We start from the raw sequence: 13,511 nt of genomic DNA on the forward strand, positions 1-13,511 counted from the left end.
TTGCCAAATTCTGTCTTGGACGATACAAACTTTTTTTCATCTTCTTAAACATCTTCTGTACTAGGTGAACAGAAGATATATTCTTTTAGGCTTATAACTACACGTTTTAATGTAAAAGATATTGTACTTTACAAGTACTACCTATCTAGTGCCGGGTAGATCTTTCACTACAGTCTACAATTAGCCCTCGGCTTCGTATAACATCTATTGTAAAAGCTTTTCAAGTCAAATAAAATGATTCATTAATTTTTAACTATAGGAAGCGTTTTCAACGTGAATACTTATTGGTACATTAATTAATATTAATAAATTAATTATGAATCGCGTGAATCTGGCATGTATTGAAAATATGCAATGATTATCAATTTTCATTTCCACCATAGCATTAAAAAATCAATTTATAAACGTTTGAATAATACTGATAGTTGTTTTACATGATGTAAGAAAATGCCTAAAGCATAGTAGGTAGGTAGAGGTACTATAGAGAGTAGAGATTCTTGAAATTTAATTCCCTACTTTCATCATGCATTCTTGTTGGTATATTAGAAAAAAATCAATTAAATGTTGAGAATGAATAGTTAATAAATTACGAGTACCTACGGTTATCTTTTTTTTACTTAATAAGCTCAAATAATCAATAATGAGATTTTACAATTTTATTTTCGAGATGATAATACCTTAACTAATTTTATTCTTCAATATCAATACCTACTAGAAAGGTTTCGAAGAAGTGAAAAAAAAAATTGAAAAATGCCTATCTATGAGAAACTGCAAAAGCACGACATGTGTCGCTGTGCATCAGACAAAGGCAAGAGTAATTAATAATTGAATCATGAATGAACTCAGAAATATTCGAATTCGAGAGAGATCGAGACGACGAGACGAGAAAGGTTGACAGCCAATTTCAAACAATCGACCTTCGTCATTCGGCTCGTTTTAAAACAAATACTTTACACGTTTAATTTAAGGAAAGTCAATTAATCGAGCAAAAAGGTGAAATAATGAAAGTACTGAATGGAGGGGTGAAGGGGGAATTGAAACAAAACTCCATTAACCAATATTCTCACATACACATACAAGAAGTGTGTTTTTAGTCGTCTTATATCGTTCGTGTAGTAGTAAAGTCCGTTGTAGTGAAGTGAATTGCTGCACGCGCATGATCAGTAATGCCGGCCGGTTCCTTAGGTATTGAAGGTTAGACCTGTTGCTCCGTCATCCCGTCATCCGTTGTGTAGTTGAATCTCTTATCTCTCTTTCGTAGGAATTGTGTCTGTTTTGTCGGTGTTTGTCGCGTTGTAATCTTGTGTGTTTGTGTAATTAAATTCAACGTTTAGTTATTTGTTTTAGTGTCAGTTCGATATATAAAAATACGCGAATCATCATGACCAAATACCATAAACCGGAAGCGAAAGTATTACAAGAATTGAAAGATATCGCTCACAAGCTAAGGATCGATTCGATCAGGGCTACGAATGCGTCTAATTCCGGCCATCCTACATCATGCTCTTCCATGGCTGAGCTGATGTCCGTACTATTCTTCCACGTAATGAGGTACGATTTAAAAAATCCCCGTGATCCATCGCACGATAGATTAATCCTTTCGAAAGGACACGCCGCTCCGATTTTATACGCTGCCTGGGCCGAGGCAGGTTTATTCCCAGTCAACGATATATTGAACTTGCGTAAAATAGATAGCGATTTGGAAGGTCACCCGACGCCGAGATTGAACTTTGTCGATGTCGGTACTGGATCTTTGGGACAAGGTTTATCTGTTGCCTGCGGTATGGCTTATGTCGGAAAATACTACGATAAAGCTACGTACAGAACGTACTGTATTTTGGGTGATGGTGAAAGTGCCGAAGGTTCTGTTTGGGAAGCTCTTAATTTCGCTTCGTATTACAATCTAGATAACCTCGTGGCGATATTCGATATAAACAGGTTGGGCCAATCCGAACCTACAGCTTTAAAACATGACATGAATGTGTATAGAAAACGAGTCGAAAGCTTCGGATTCCATGTTATTGTCGTCGACGGTCACGACGTCGAAGAATTATGTAAAGCGTTCCACGAAGCTTCTAACACCACCGGCAAACCTACCGCTATCATCGCTAAAACCTTCAAAGGTAAATATTTCCCCAACATCGAAGATCTCGTAGAATGGCACGGTAAACCTTTAGGAGACAAAGCCGACGAAGTGATCAAATACGTCAGTTCGTTGATTAAAAATGACATCAACACGATTCCTTCGATCGACAGACCCTCTCTCGAAGCACCTTTAGCTCCAGTATTGCCAAAGACACCGGTTCAATTGAATACGCCGCCAGCGTACAAGAAAACCGACGTCGTAGCTACCAGATTGGCTTACGGTACAGCCTTGGCTAAATTAGCTGCCAACAACAGTCGCGTCATCGGATTGGACGGTGACACGAAAAATTCCACTTTTTCGGATAAAATCAAAAAAGATTTCCCAGACCGTTACATCGAGTGTTTTATCGCCGAACAAAATCTAGTCGGTGTGGCTATCGGAGCCGGTTGCCGGGACCGAACCATACCATTCGTATCAACTTTTGCTGCTTTCTTTAGCAGAGCTTTCGATCAAATACGTATGGGCGCCATATCGCAAACCAACGTCAACTTCGTCGGTTCGCATTGCGGTGTGAGTATCGGTGAAGATGGTCCTAGTCAAATGGCCCTGGAGGATTTAGCCATGTTTAGAGCAGTTCCTGGATCTACCGTTTTCTACCCTTCGGACGCCGTCAGTACCGAAAGAGCGGCCGAACTAGCTGCCAATACTAAAGGTATCTGTTTCATTAGAACGTCTCGTCCTAACACTCCAATTTTGTACAATAACGACGAACCATTCGCCGCCGGTAAACATAAAATAATCAAGAGCTCGAGTAACGACGTAGCTCTCGTGATCGGCGCTGGTGTCACGTTACACGAGGCTGTCGACGCTGCCAACGAATTACAACAAAAACACAACGTCAATATCCGTGTCCTCGATTTATTCACCGTAAAACCTATCGATGCGCAGTTCATTATCCAAAACGCCCTCCAATGTAAAGCCAAAATTATCACCGTCGAAGATCACTATCCCGAAGGTGGTATCGGCGAAGCTGTCGCTTCCGCTGTCTCCGAGCAAAGCAATATTACGGTGAAAAGTTTGGCCGTCAGAGCCATTCCCAGATCTGGCCCTCCTAAAGTACTTTTAGATCTTTTTGGTATTAGCTCGAAAAGCATCGTGAAAACTGTGTTGAGCATTCTCTAAGAACAATCCTGTAACTTATCATTCCTGATTTTACTTTCAAAATATGGGTTGTTAGAAATGTATAATATTTCATTACCCCTACCATTTTTTTAAAAGCCACTGTATTTGTTGTATTTTTCGAAAATTGAATTCTGATTGCTTGATGTAAGGAGAAATGTATTTGAATCTAATTTGTATGTTGAATATCGAATTGAAGTACATTTTTTTCGTGTCCGATATCATGTGTAGTTTTATTGTGTCGTATTTGGTAAAGGAGAATCTACACGGTTTGAATTTCATATTAAAACACGTAGGTATTTAGGTGAAAATGATTTTTTCGAATATTTTTACTCGTCGTTTTTATGCTTTGCTTCGATAAAAGTAAAGCTCGGTCACCTCTAATTTCCGTATTCAACCACATCTTACGAAAATCGTGATTGTTACAAAGGTCATGTTTTGGTTAAAAGTTTAACCTCTAGAAGTTCAGTTTGATTAACGATTAATTCGTCGAGTTCCTACATAGATTTTTTATGATTATTGTATTTTGAAAAATTATTATTATTAATCTAAAAATAGAGTAGGTGCATCTCTTCTCACTTCTGTAGGTACTACTTAGTCTATGATCCAAAGTCAAACTTCGATCGTGTTCTGGAATTTGAAATATGGTACTCTTGACCTCTTATTCTCGTTCGATGACTGATAATTTGTTTATATCGATAAACATTAATGTGTAATTTATTGTACAGTCCACTGTTTGATAACGTTTCGGAGCGGAAATTTTTTCAGCTGAAGAATTTACTTTAGATACTGGAAAAGTCAGTCAGTGGAGGTTGAGCAGTGAATGACGTGAGATTGACTCGTGAACATTTCTCAGAAAACTTGAACAAATTTAACCTTGAGGTGAAGAAAGTATCTCGTATGATACCTATGTAAAATGCGGTTGAATTCAACTTCAAACTAGTTTTTCAATGTATGAAAACATGGAACAGAGAATTTAGTCTGATCGTTATAGGTACCTGTACCCATATAATTATAGTGATTAAATTCGCGAATCGCGATTTCGAGGCCCTCGCTACATTGAATTTATCTTCGCTTTCCATTTAACGTGCAATGACTTGACGTATAAATTCGATGTGTGAAGTGTAGGGTGTAGGCGTGCGAATGCACTGACTTGTTTTGCATTGTAATGTTTCGTAGTCCTAACATGATTTCAATTCTACTTATACGTATTATTCAGTTTCTTCAGTTCAATTGAATAGGAATCGAAGAGGCATTTGTATAAAATATGCTGAGTAATCAGATGTCGACATTCGACACTCGACAGCTCAAAAATTACGCATACTCAACAAAAAAAAAGTTATGCCTATGTATTCTGGTTACACTTCTGTGGGAGGTGAGGGGAGAGGGTATCGAATGAAAAAATTATGTTTAGGTAACAGAAGCGTTGAAATTTTGGATTTCTATTTCATTTTCAGATTCAGAAAAGATCGGTGTGTTTTTGTATGGTTGTAACGAGCTGTGAATGAATTTCCAATAGATTATGCTGTTTATCGTGTTGGATTACAAACTACATACATTACATACTTATATGCATCATTATATTATCTGAAAATTTACAACCTAAAAACAAAGATTGTGTTGAAAGAAATTATCAGTTTATTCTTTACACGTTTTCACCCAATCTTTTCAGAATTGTTTGGAGATGGGTGTATTCGTTAGTGTTTATTAAAAATTCATTCGTTAATTGACGCTTTGATAACTGAATCAGGCCAGAAGTGAATTAGGTATTATGGCATAACGTGAATTGTCGGTTTATTGACTCGTCCACTCTTTCAATTTCGGTTACTGTAAATTAACGATGGTTGAAGAATAAAGATCTTCAAGTAGGTAGGTACATAAATATTCATTTTTTATTCCCAAATTTTGCATTTCTTCGAAATAGATGATTGAATCGATCGTTTATTTTTAAACATGCGAAGTTTATGTGACAACTATTTGAAGACATTTGGTGTTCATGGTATTACTTCAGTTTGAATGAATTTAGCTAAAAATTGGTTAAAACCTATTTCGTAAAAAGAAAGATTTCTGATCCATTTTGTTGGAAAATAATTAATGCCGTTAAATAGTACCTATACTGTCATAGTTAAATGTAAACTAGTCAATTTGATTTTTAAAATAGATTTTTGCTATGGTACAACAATTATCTAGGTATCAGGTTTACTAATTACACCATTATGTCATCAACATGTTTGTATTCTTGACATTCAGCATTAAACTGTCACTGTCGTAATTAGGGTTCATTTTAGTCATTACTTCTATAAATATAATTTAATGCATCTAGATCTAGATAGAAGTTGTATTAAATAAATAGGTAGGTAAATAAATTTCAATGTACTTTATTTGATATTCTACATCTGATACTGATAACTGGTTTAATTTAAATCGTATGTTTCATACAAGTTGGAATAATTTTACTGCGTTCGTATTTCTATTACCTAAATATCAAACGCATCCTCGGTTTAAATAACATCATCAAAACGGAATGTTGGTGTTTGGTTTTGAATTAAATTATGCAGTACAGTTGCAGATTTACACGTAGGCCTAAGTATGAAGCGCAGGTCGAGTCGGTATAAGTGATGTTAACTTCAAATTGTAGCAAAGGCCTCGATTTTATGTGAATTTTTCAAGATTGTAAAACACATTCGAGCCGGAATAATCTAGGGTAATTCGATAAATTATGCGAAAATACGTTTACATTAATACTTTTATTGGATTGATTGAACGTTGATTAAATTTTTCAGTAATTGAAAAATCCGCATGAAAAAAACAAAAAATTAAAACTTAGTGTGGAATAAATAATATCAGGAAAAAAGTAACTAAAAACATTTAAATTATCGTAAAAAATGTATAATTCATAAATTAACACGCCGCCAGGATTGTTTCAATCAATCGAATAAAACAGGTTTATCACTTATGTTATCGACATTTCTATAGGATGTATTAGAAGTAGAAATATTTGTATTGTAAGCGTTAGATGATACTGAAGATGAATGCACAGAAGAAGGAATAATGTTGGTAATACTAGAGCTAGATGGTACATTACCACTACTAGAAGCGTTTAACGTAGTACTGGACGTGTATGAAGCGTTAATACTAGTGGATGGAGTATCATTAAAGCTAGTTGAAGTTACAGCACCATGGCTTTTGGAACCAACAGCGTTACTCGTACCGACATTTCCAGTACTGCTGGTCACATCGGCCGAATCCGATACTGTAGTCGAGGTGGTATTACTTGTAACGAAAGTCGATTTCGAAGATGTATTGGCGCTAAAATACGTGGTCGTTGACGAATACGATGTAGACGAACTTGCTCCGCCTGTCGAACTGGAAGACTGCATTGGTTTCAATTCTTTGATCTGTTTAATTAAATATGCTTTTTCGTCGTTGAATTGTTCGTCTTCTGATCTATCGGTGTGGAAACGTGATAAAAAGTCTACTAATTTTTCTTGGTTCCTCAATAATATATCTAGAATTGGTTTAGGTTTGTTTGGATTCGCGACAAATACCTAAAACGAGGTCATTTTTATTAAAAAAACGAAAAATTCAAACAACGTGTATGAAAAAAGATAGAAATGAACCGAGTTTTCGTACTTTGAATACGTGAAATGCTTCGAACTGAATATTTCGTGATTTCTCCTTCAGCATGTTCATCATCAATTTCAAATTGTCTGGGTTTGATATGTACCGTGTCATAACCTGAAAATGATAGGAATTTCCACGGTGAATTTTTTCAAAAATTAACACCTTATCGTTATAGCAATTATTGCTACATAGCTTATACAATACCGTAAAATTATGTCTATCCAGTAAAAGCTCTCCCAATAACTTCAGACTTTGTCGTCGGGTCACATAATTTTCCGAATTCAATAATCGTTGATAATGTTTGAAAACTTTTTCGTAGTTTTGTTCGAGAAATTCAGCGCAAATGATTTTATGTCTCGTGAGTAGTTCCTGAAAAAGACAAAAAGAATTATTAATTCGAATACGAATTTCCAATAACAATTATTTTCAATACCCAACCATCTTTAGAATGTATTGCTAATTCAATACTAACTTTGAAGGTGGAAAATGCATCGGAAGCAATATCAAAAGTAGAAACTTCAACGTATCTAAAAAAATTGAAGAAGTCTTCCGAGTTAAGCATTATCTTAGCTAAGGCTTCGTATCGTGCGCATTCTCTCAACATAGAACCACAATTCAAAGCTATCTCTTGTAATTCGTATCTGTACGTTGGTTAATTTTGAAACACATAAAATGTTAATAAATCGACCTATTTCCAGTTATCAACTCTCACGAAGGTTTCAACTTACCCACACATTAAAGTAAATAAAATCTCCGGTTTAGTGCAAATATATTCGACCGTCGGTGACCGGGTTCCAATTTGTCTTCTCAAGATGTTGTTGAAAACTTGAGCTACGTCTTTTTTGCCCTGTTGACAAGGATATCCTTTAATATCGTATATTAAAAATTACCATTTCAATTTACGACAGACTTACTTCGAAATCAATTTTGCTCAAATTACAGATCAACGAATACAGCAAATTGTTATTGTAAAATTCTTGAGCAACTTGTGCTACGACAATATCTGTTTGCGGTTCGCATTCTGAATTCCCATAAAGCATATTTTTAATAAGTAATAAATTTTTGCTGACATCTTCTTGAGCCTGTAACAGAATTTATACGGCTTAGGCATGTTTAAAAACAAAACAAAATCCGCAAAAACGATAACTAACCTTATCAGATTTTTTATCTCCGCGTTCTAGAGCAATTAAAGCATCTTTCAATGCTCTAACTACTTCAGTAGGACTTTTCTGAGATTTGCCGAACAGAGGCATTATGATTTCTTGTACAAAACTGAAAAAAATTTAAAAAAAATTATAACATTAGTTCAGGTCTAACAATGTATCATGAATTAGGTAATCGTAATAGTAGTTCAACAACATTAGTGCTCAATTCTGGACTGGAAAAGTTTTGGTTTTCTGGACATGTAATAGTTGATAAATGATCAGTTCACGATATTATATGCTGTAATGTAATACGTTATTTTCATAAATTTTGAACAATGTCATTGATGTAGTACAGTACAGCAAACACCATACAAAGTATTGGATGTTACGAAACGCAAAACAAACTACTGGAGAAGTGGGAAAGCCAGCATTTAGAAGAACTAGAATATTTTCCTACGGATATATTGGGTAAATATGATATAATTCATCGAATTATCTATAACAGTACATATGTGATAATTAATCATAGAACATACCCAAGTACGTAATGAAATAAACACCTCTGTAGAACACGGTCAAGTTTCCAATCGAAAGGCTGAAAGGTGGCGATTAACTGTAGATTTCAGTCATCCAGATTTAAACTCGATTACTCAAGCAATAAGGTTACTTTTTCATCGAAACTTTTTAATGAAATAATTTCCAATTTACAAACGTCATTCATAAAATTCACGAAAATAATGATGAGAAATTGAGAATCATTGAAGTGGTCGATGATGTTCTGAGTGGGAAAGCTCAAAAAGTTTTACAATGTTGGATTTGTAGAGAAAAAAATACTTCTGATACAATAACACTGTTGCCTCCTCGATGAATGAAATGAAAATATAAAAGTAAAACTTGGAACAAATTCAAAATTCGAAAATTCGGCGGTCTGCAGAAAAATATAAATAAATAACAAGTAAAAACGAAAACAATTTAGCACGTAGGAAGGGAAAAATAGAGAATCATTTTAAACACAATCATCTAGCTCATGACCGTGATCATGACCTTTTCTTAGAATCGGAACTATGCGACATACGTCCATACGATGAACGATGATACATTTTGTTACTCGGAAACTGCTGTTTTCAGTAGCAATAGCAAATCGACACGCCTTGTATTATTTAACACTATTACGTGCAAATTTCAAGAATTCAATCATGCCTAAAATTACTCAATCAACATCAACAGAAGAATAAAAACAAAAATAATACTTTATTCGACAGCTAAAATGAAATAATCTTAAATGGATAAAAAACATAACTGCAGAGAAAAGTAACGCATAAATAAAATAATACATATAATGACGAAATCGCTTCATAGTGATATTAACAAATTTTGCTCCGCAATAGGTTGCTTGTATTCTTCTTTACGAAGAGCATTTCCCGATTGTAAATCATTTTTTCTTTGGTGTCTCCATAAATTGCGATCGCTCAGTACGGGTCGCCCAAAAGCCGTGTGCATATCTTTGAAACTTATTTTATTACGTTGATTAGGCAGATTGTGATGAGAATTCGGATTATTATTTCCATGCGACGAGGATTGCACCATATTTGGAGATTTGATTTTCGATGTAGGGATACAATGAGCTGACTGAGATTGGGCTAATTTTTGTTGCCTATGACGAGGTGGCGGATGAGGGGATGAATTGGCACTTTGCTGAGGCGTTCTGGAACTAGAAGTTAAACTATTCAATTTCTCCTCGCTAGTACTATGAATATAAGACTCCGCGATTGAGTTGGGCTGATCTGAATCGTTTATTTTTTCATTACATTTATGACTTCTTGTTTCTGAAACACAATCAAATCGAAATTCAATTTACAAACATATTTCAAAAATTCAGATAGTAATCCTCAGCCTTAGCCAAGTGCTCAAAAACCTTCATCAATATATTATACCTTTCAATTGCCTTTGCAATTCGGTAACCATAGATTTCATGTAATCATAACTAGAACAAGCGAGACTTTTCATCCATTGCTCCATGGATTCTTGATTATCGGCACATAACACATAAGTTCGATTTCCCGCTCCATGAAAAACAATCTTAAAACTAAATTGAGCATCATTTTCATCCAATTCTGAAAACAAAAGAACTCATTATAAAGCTGAATCTGAAGAAGAGAATGATATTGAATTATTAATTATGATTCTCTTACCTATAGTACAGCCTTCTAATATTATCAGTCCCAGAGGTTCTTTATCGTATCGTTTTTCGAAATAAAATAGCAAGTTTCCTTTGAGAACAAACCATCTTTTTTGGAATCCTTTATTGACTTCTCCTTTTTTCATCAGATATCCTTCTTTATCAGCGGCAATTGTAGGCGATACAGCGAAAACGCAAAGATTCTTTTCGTTGATTTTCATATTTCTGGACACTCTTCGATTACGTTTTCAAGACATACAAAAGACGTAGGACCATGTTACACTCCGACTAAATTATTCACCGAGATAGATGAATACACCGAAAAAGTGAAAATACGTAATTATAAAATTGAAAATGTATAAAAAATGAATAAAAATGATACGAATTTACAATTTTTTTTCGCGAAATGATAGCGATTGCGTATGGAGTGTACAACATCAACAGCTGATCACCGCAGTAAAGAAAAAATAAATATTGAAAAATTCAATTTTGTTAGTACAGAAAAGTTGTGATAGGTTCGCTCAATCCTCTTAATTAAAATTTTTTGAAAAAAATTTATTCAAAATCAAAATTCAAATTAAAACATCTACATACATTTATTGTTGTTTTTTAATTTTTTTGAAGACGTTGAACTCGGTGTCGATGAAGACAATGAAAAATTTCAGTGAATCTGATTCTAATCATCGAGAGTAAGATAAAGATAACTCAAGTCATTGGCGTTTCCTACTAATTATTTTCCACGAGGATTTTTTTTAAAACTCAAGTCGTAGTCATTAGAAGGATTTCGTCATAAATAAAGAATAACTGGAAGCCATTCCATTGTTCTTTTATTTTGAAGTTCAGCAGTAGTAGCGAAACTCAACATTCCGAAAAAAACCTTGCATTATTTTGTAAACCTGATCTAGAATACACTAAACTTGGTGATTTATTTATTCTCATTCCAAAGAAAATTCCAGTTTTTGTTTCAATTCAAATTACAAAACTCATTGTTAAAGATCAGAACTTGATCCGTTCTGAGATCTGAGAATACCAACCTACGTCGAAAGAGCACCGATGCAAAGTAAGAATTCTTCAAATTACTTGTTTTAGTAAGACTATTCTAAAAATGAATACAGCCAAATAGAAAACTTATAATAGTATATTTGAATTTAACATCTAACCTTTCAATATTTATATAACAGAAACTTTATTTTACTACGCTGTTTGGGGCAAATTCAACAGAACATTTTGATTCGACGGTAAGTAAGTCACTTGTCTTGCTCGTGATAATTGGTAAGCAATATCTTCGGCAGCTTCAATACGCCTTAATTCTACCAAACCTTCACCAGCGTCACCAAAAGATTTAGCCAGCAATAAGGCAGCCTGTGCGTCTCCCTCAGCGGAAATAATAGCAGCTTGTTTTTGTTGCTCAGCCTAAAATAATAACAAAAATCGTAAAAGGTCTCACAATCGTCAATTAAAGTACAACTAAAAATTTGAAACTCACCCTTTCTACTAAAAATCTTGCACGTTCGGCATCTTGTTGCGCGACTTGTTTCAATTCAACAGCTTGGGTGAACTCTTTGCCAAACGTCAAATGTGTCTGGGGGAGTCAAATATAATACATTAGAAAAAATTTCAACTTCTTAATACGCAATAATGTTACCGAGCAAAATGACCCACAATTGAAATGTCATCAAGTATAACTCCAAATTGGGCAGCTCTTTCGTTCAATTCTTCACTGACTTTTTCAGAAACTACTTCTCTTTGGGTAATAAGTTCGCCAGCATCGTATTGAGCCTAAAAATTAACCAGTTCATTACTTGATCAAAATACAATGAAAGTGCGAAGTGCAATCAAAAAACCGTACCACAACAGCTTTCAAAACTTCAGTCGTAATAGAGGGTAGCACTCTTTCATCGTAATCGACTCCCAAAATAGTGTATATTCTCGGCAATTGATCTGGTTTTGGTCGGAATAATATTCTCAAGGTGATATTTACATTTTGCAAATCTGTAACAAATTACAAGTCACAATTACTTTTCTTTCCCTCCGAGCTTCATTTTACGACAAAACGTTTACTACATACCTTTACTAGCAGTGACTACAGGGACATTTCTGGGTCTGGCACGAATATCAAAAATGACTGGTTTCTGAACCCATGGAATGAAAAAGTGAGTTCCTTCACCGACTACGAATTTCTTAATACCAGCGAATCTATCGAATATAACAGCTCTGTGACCACCGTCAACTGCAACAAAAACGACAAAAAAACTGAGACTATGCACGACAAGAAAATACAAAATTTCATCATCTTTCATGCCGGCTCTAGCGCACGAAGTGTTTCTCAGTTACTGGTGAAAAACTAGGGATATGTTTGCAATGCGTAAATGACACATTGATGGTGATTTCTTCAGCGAAATAACGCATGAATGCTTTACGTTTGATTAATTTTCATCAACATTTTAAATACTTCAACTTACCATTGTACAGAGCAGAATTTACAACACCGCCGACAACGGCAAGACCCAAACCCAACTGGCTGATTCGATTGAATATTTGAGCAGCCATTATTTTAGCATTAATAAAAGATACGTAGTATATTAAATACTAATTACAATTCGGGTTTTTGAAAAAAACGCACTTCAAAAACTCAAAAAAACGATAACCGCACGAGGCCGATCCGATTTTTATCTCAATTTTTTGTATCCTCAAAAATAGTGGTGTCAAAAAATATCGATAGTATCGATAGTATCGATACTTGGCTGTATTCGATACTTATCGATACTTTTTGAGCGAGTATCGAATACAAAATCTCGTTAAAATTTAGCAAAAATGGTGCAAAATATGGTTAAAACTTCCTCAAAATACGAGTAAAAGCATGAAAAAAACAAAAATACCAAAAACTGTTCAAATTTTTGTGAAATTCCAGCTGTTGTCAAATTGTCACTGTATTTTTCGTTTTTTCCTCTGGGCCATGGCCCATGGTAAAAAAAAAACACCGGCAAAAATGCGAAAAATTGGGGGTATATACTTATTACTTATCGATACTTTTGGAGAATCATTCGATACTAATCGATACCTTTTTTCGACGATACTTAACACCACTAAACACCACTACTCAAAAAAAATTATCTACAAATTGCAGCGTTTCCAAATTTATTCGACTCTTGTTCGTTGTTCGTTCACCTAAAATCTGACAACAGCGCACGTCGAACGAAGAACCAAAACGTAAATTATTCAAAATGACAAACAAAAAAAAATTAAAAATAGCTAAAAGTTTCAAAGAATCGAGGTTGGTAACCCTACTTTCTTATAT

The 13,511-nt window shown here is 34.7% G+C and overlaps 4 protein-coding genes and 1 long non-coding RNA gene across 5 annotated transcripts; 2 read left to right on the plus strand and 3 right to left on the minus strand.

Moving 5' to 3' along the window:
- The first annotated feature begins 1,140 nt into the window (after window positions 1–1,140).
- LOC135836713 (transketolase-like protein 2) lies at window positions 1,141–3,484 on the plus strand. The gene has a single exon (XM_065351701.1). It carries the CDS (start codon window positions 1,382–1,384, stop codon window positions 3,266–3,268), a length of 1,887 nt encoding a protein of 628 aa, XP_065207773.1. The 5' UTR covers window positions 1,141–1,381; the 3' UTR covers window positions 3,269–3,484.
- Window positions 3,485–4,032: 548 nt separating this feature from the next.
- Window positions 4,033–10,094, plus strand: LOC135836720 (uncharacterized). Its single transcript, XR_010557075.1, has 2 exons — window positions 4,033–5,134; window positions 8,385–10,094. It is a non-coding gene; the product is annotated as an uncharacterized LOC135836720 (long non-coding RNA).
- Mo25 (calcium binding protein Mo25) lies at window positions 5,628–8,710 on the minus strand. The gene is made up of 8 exons (XM_065351713.1): window positions 8,571–8,710; window positions 8,041–8,161; window positions 7,804–7,971; window positions 7,618–7,736; window positions 7,362–7,530; window positions 7,094–7,258; window positions 6,899–7,003; window positions 5,628–6,813 (listed from the first exon to the last, which is right to left on the minus strand). The coding sequence occupies exons 2-8, from the start codon at window positions 8,140–8,142 to the stop codon at window positions 6,193–6,195; spliced, it is 1,449 nt and encodes a 482-aa protein (XP_065207785.1). The 5' UTR covers window positions 8,143–8,161; window positions 8,571–8,710; the 3' UTR covers window positions 5,628–6,192.
- Window positions 9,267–10,660, minus strand: IPIP (Inositol phosphatase interacting protein). Its single transcript, XM_065351714.1, has 3 exons — window positions 10,227–10,660; window positions 9,969–10,148; window positions 9,267–9,860 (listed from the first exon to the last, which is right to left on the minus strand). The coding sequence occupies exons 1-3, from the start codon at window positions 10,432–10,434 to the stop codon at window positions 9,388–9,390; spliced, it is 861 nt and encodes a 286-aa protein (XP_065207786.1). The 5' UTR covers window positions 10,435–10,660; the 3' UTR covers window positions 9,267–9,387.
- Window positions 10,661–11,333: 673 nt separating this feature from the next.
- Window positions 11,334–12,915, minus strand: l(2)37Cc (prohibitin l(2)37Cc). The gene is made up of 6 exons (XM_065351718.1): window positions 12,676–12,915; window positions 12,282–12,443; window positions 12,063–12,205; window positions 11,876–11,992; window positions 11,700–11,795; window positions 11,334–11,626 (listed from the first exon to the last, which is right to left on the minus strand). The coding sequence occupies exons 1-6, from the start codon at window positions 12,761–12,763 to the stop codon at window positions 11,408–11,410; spliced, it is 825 nt and encodes a 274-aa protein (XP_065207790.1). The 5' UTR covers window positions 12,764–12,915; the 3' UTR covers window positions 11,334–11,407.
- Window positions 12,916–13,511: the final 596 nt, after the last annotated feature.

Source organism: Planococcus citri, chromosome 2 (genome assembly GCF_950023065.1).
Source record: "Planococcus citri chromosome 2, ihPlaCitr1.1, whole genome shotgun sequence".
Classification (NCBI taxonomy): Eukaryota; Metazoa; Arthropoda; class Insecta; order Hemiptera; family Pseudococcidae; genus Planococcus; species Planococcus citri.

Excerpts from the sequence above, each read along its gene's own strand:
- LOC135836713 (XM_065351701.1), top strand. The coding sequence starts at position 1,382 with ATGACCAAATACCATAAACCGGAAGCGAAAGTATTACAAGAATTGAAA.
- Mo25 (XM_065351713.1), bottom strand. The coding sequence starts at position 8,142 with ATGCCTCTGTTCGGCAAATCTCAGAAAAGTCCTACTGAAGTAGTTAGA. Across the intron at positions 7,259-7,361 it reads ATGCATTTTCCACCTTCAAA|GAACTACTCACGAGACATAA; the intron begins GTTAGTATTGAA and ends TGTCTTTTTCAG. Across the intron at positions 7,004-7,093 it reads TGGATAGACATAATTTTACG|GTTATGACACGGTACATATC; the intron begins GTATTGTATAAG and ends TATCATTTTCAG.
- IPIP (XM_065351714.1), bottom strand. The coding sequence starts at position 10,434 with ATGAAAATCAACGAAAAGAATCTTTGCGTTTTCGCTGTATCGCCTACA. Across the intron at positions 10,149-10,226 it reads ATTAGAAGGCTGTACTATAG|AATTGGATGAAAATGATGCT; the intron begins GTAAGAGAATCA and ends TTTTGTTTTCAG. Across the intron at positions 9,861-9,968 it reads ATTGCAAAGGCAATTGAAAG|AAACAAGAAGTCATAAATGT; the intron begins GTATAATATATT and ends ATTGTGTTTCAG.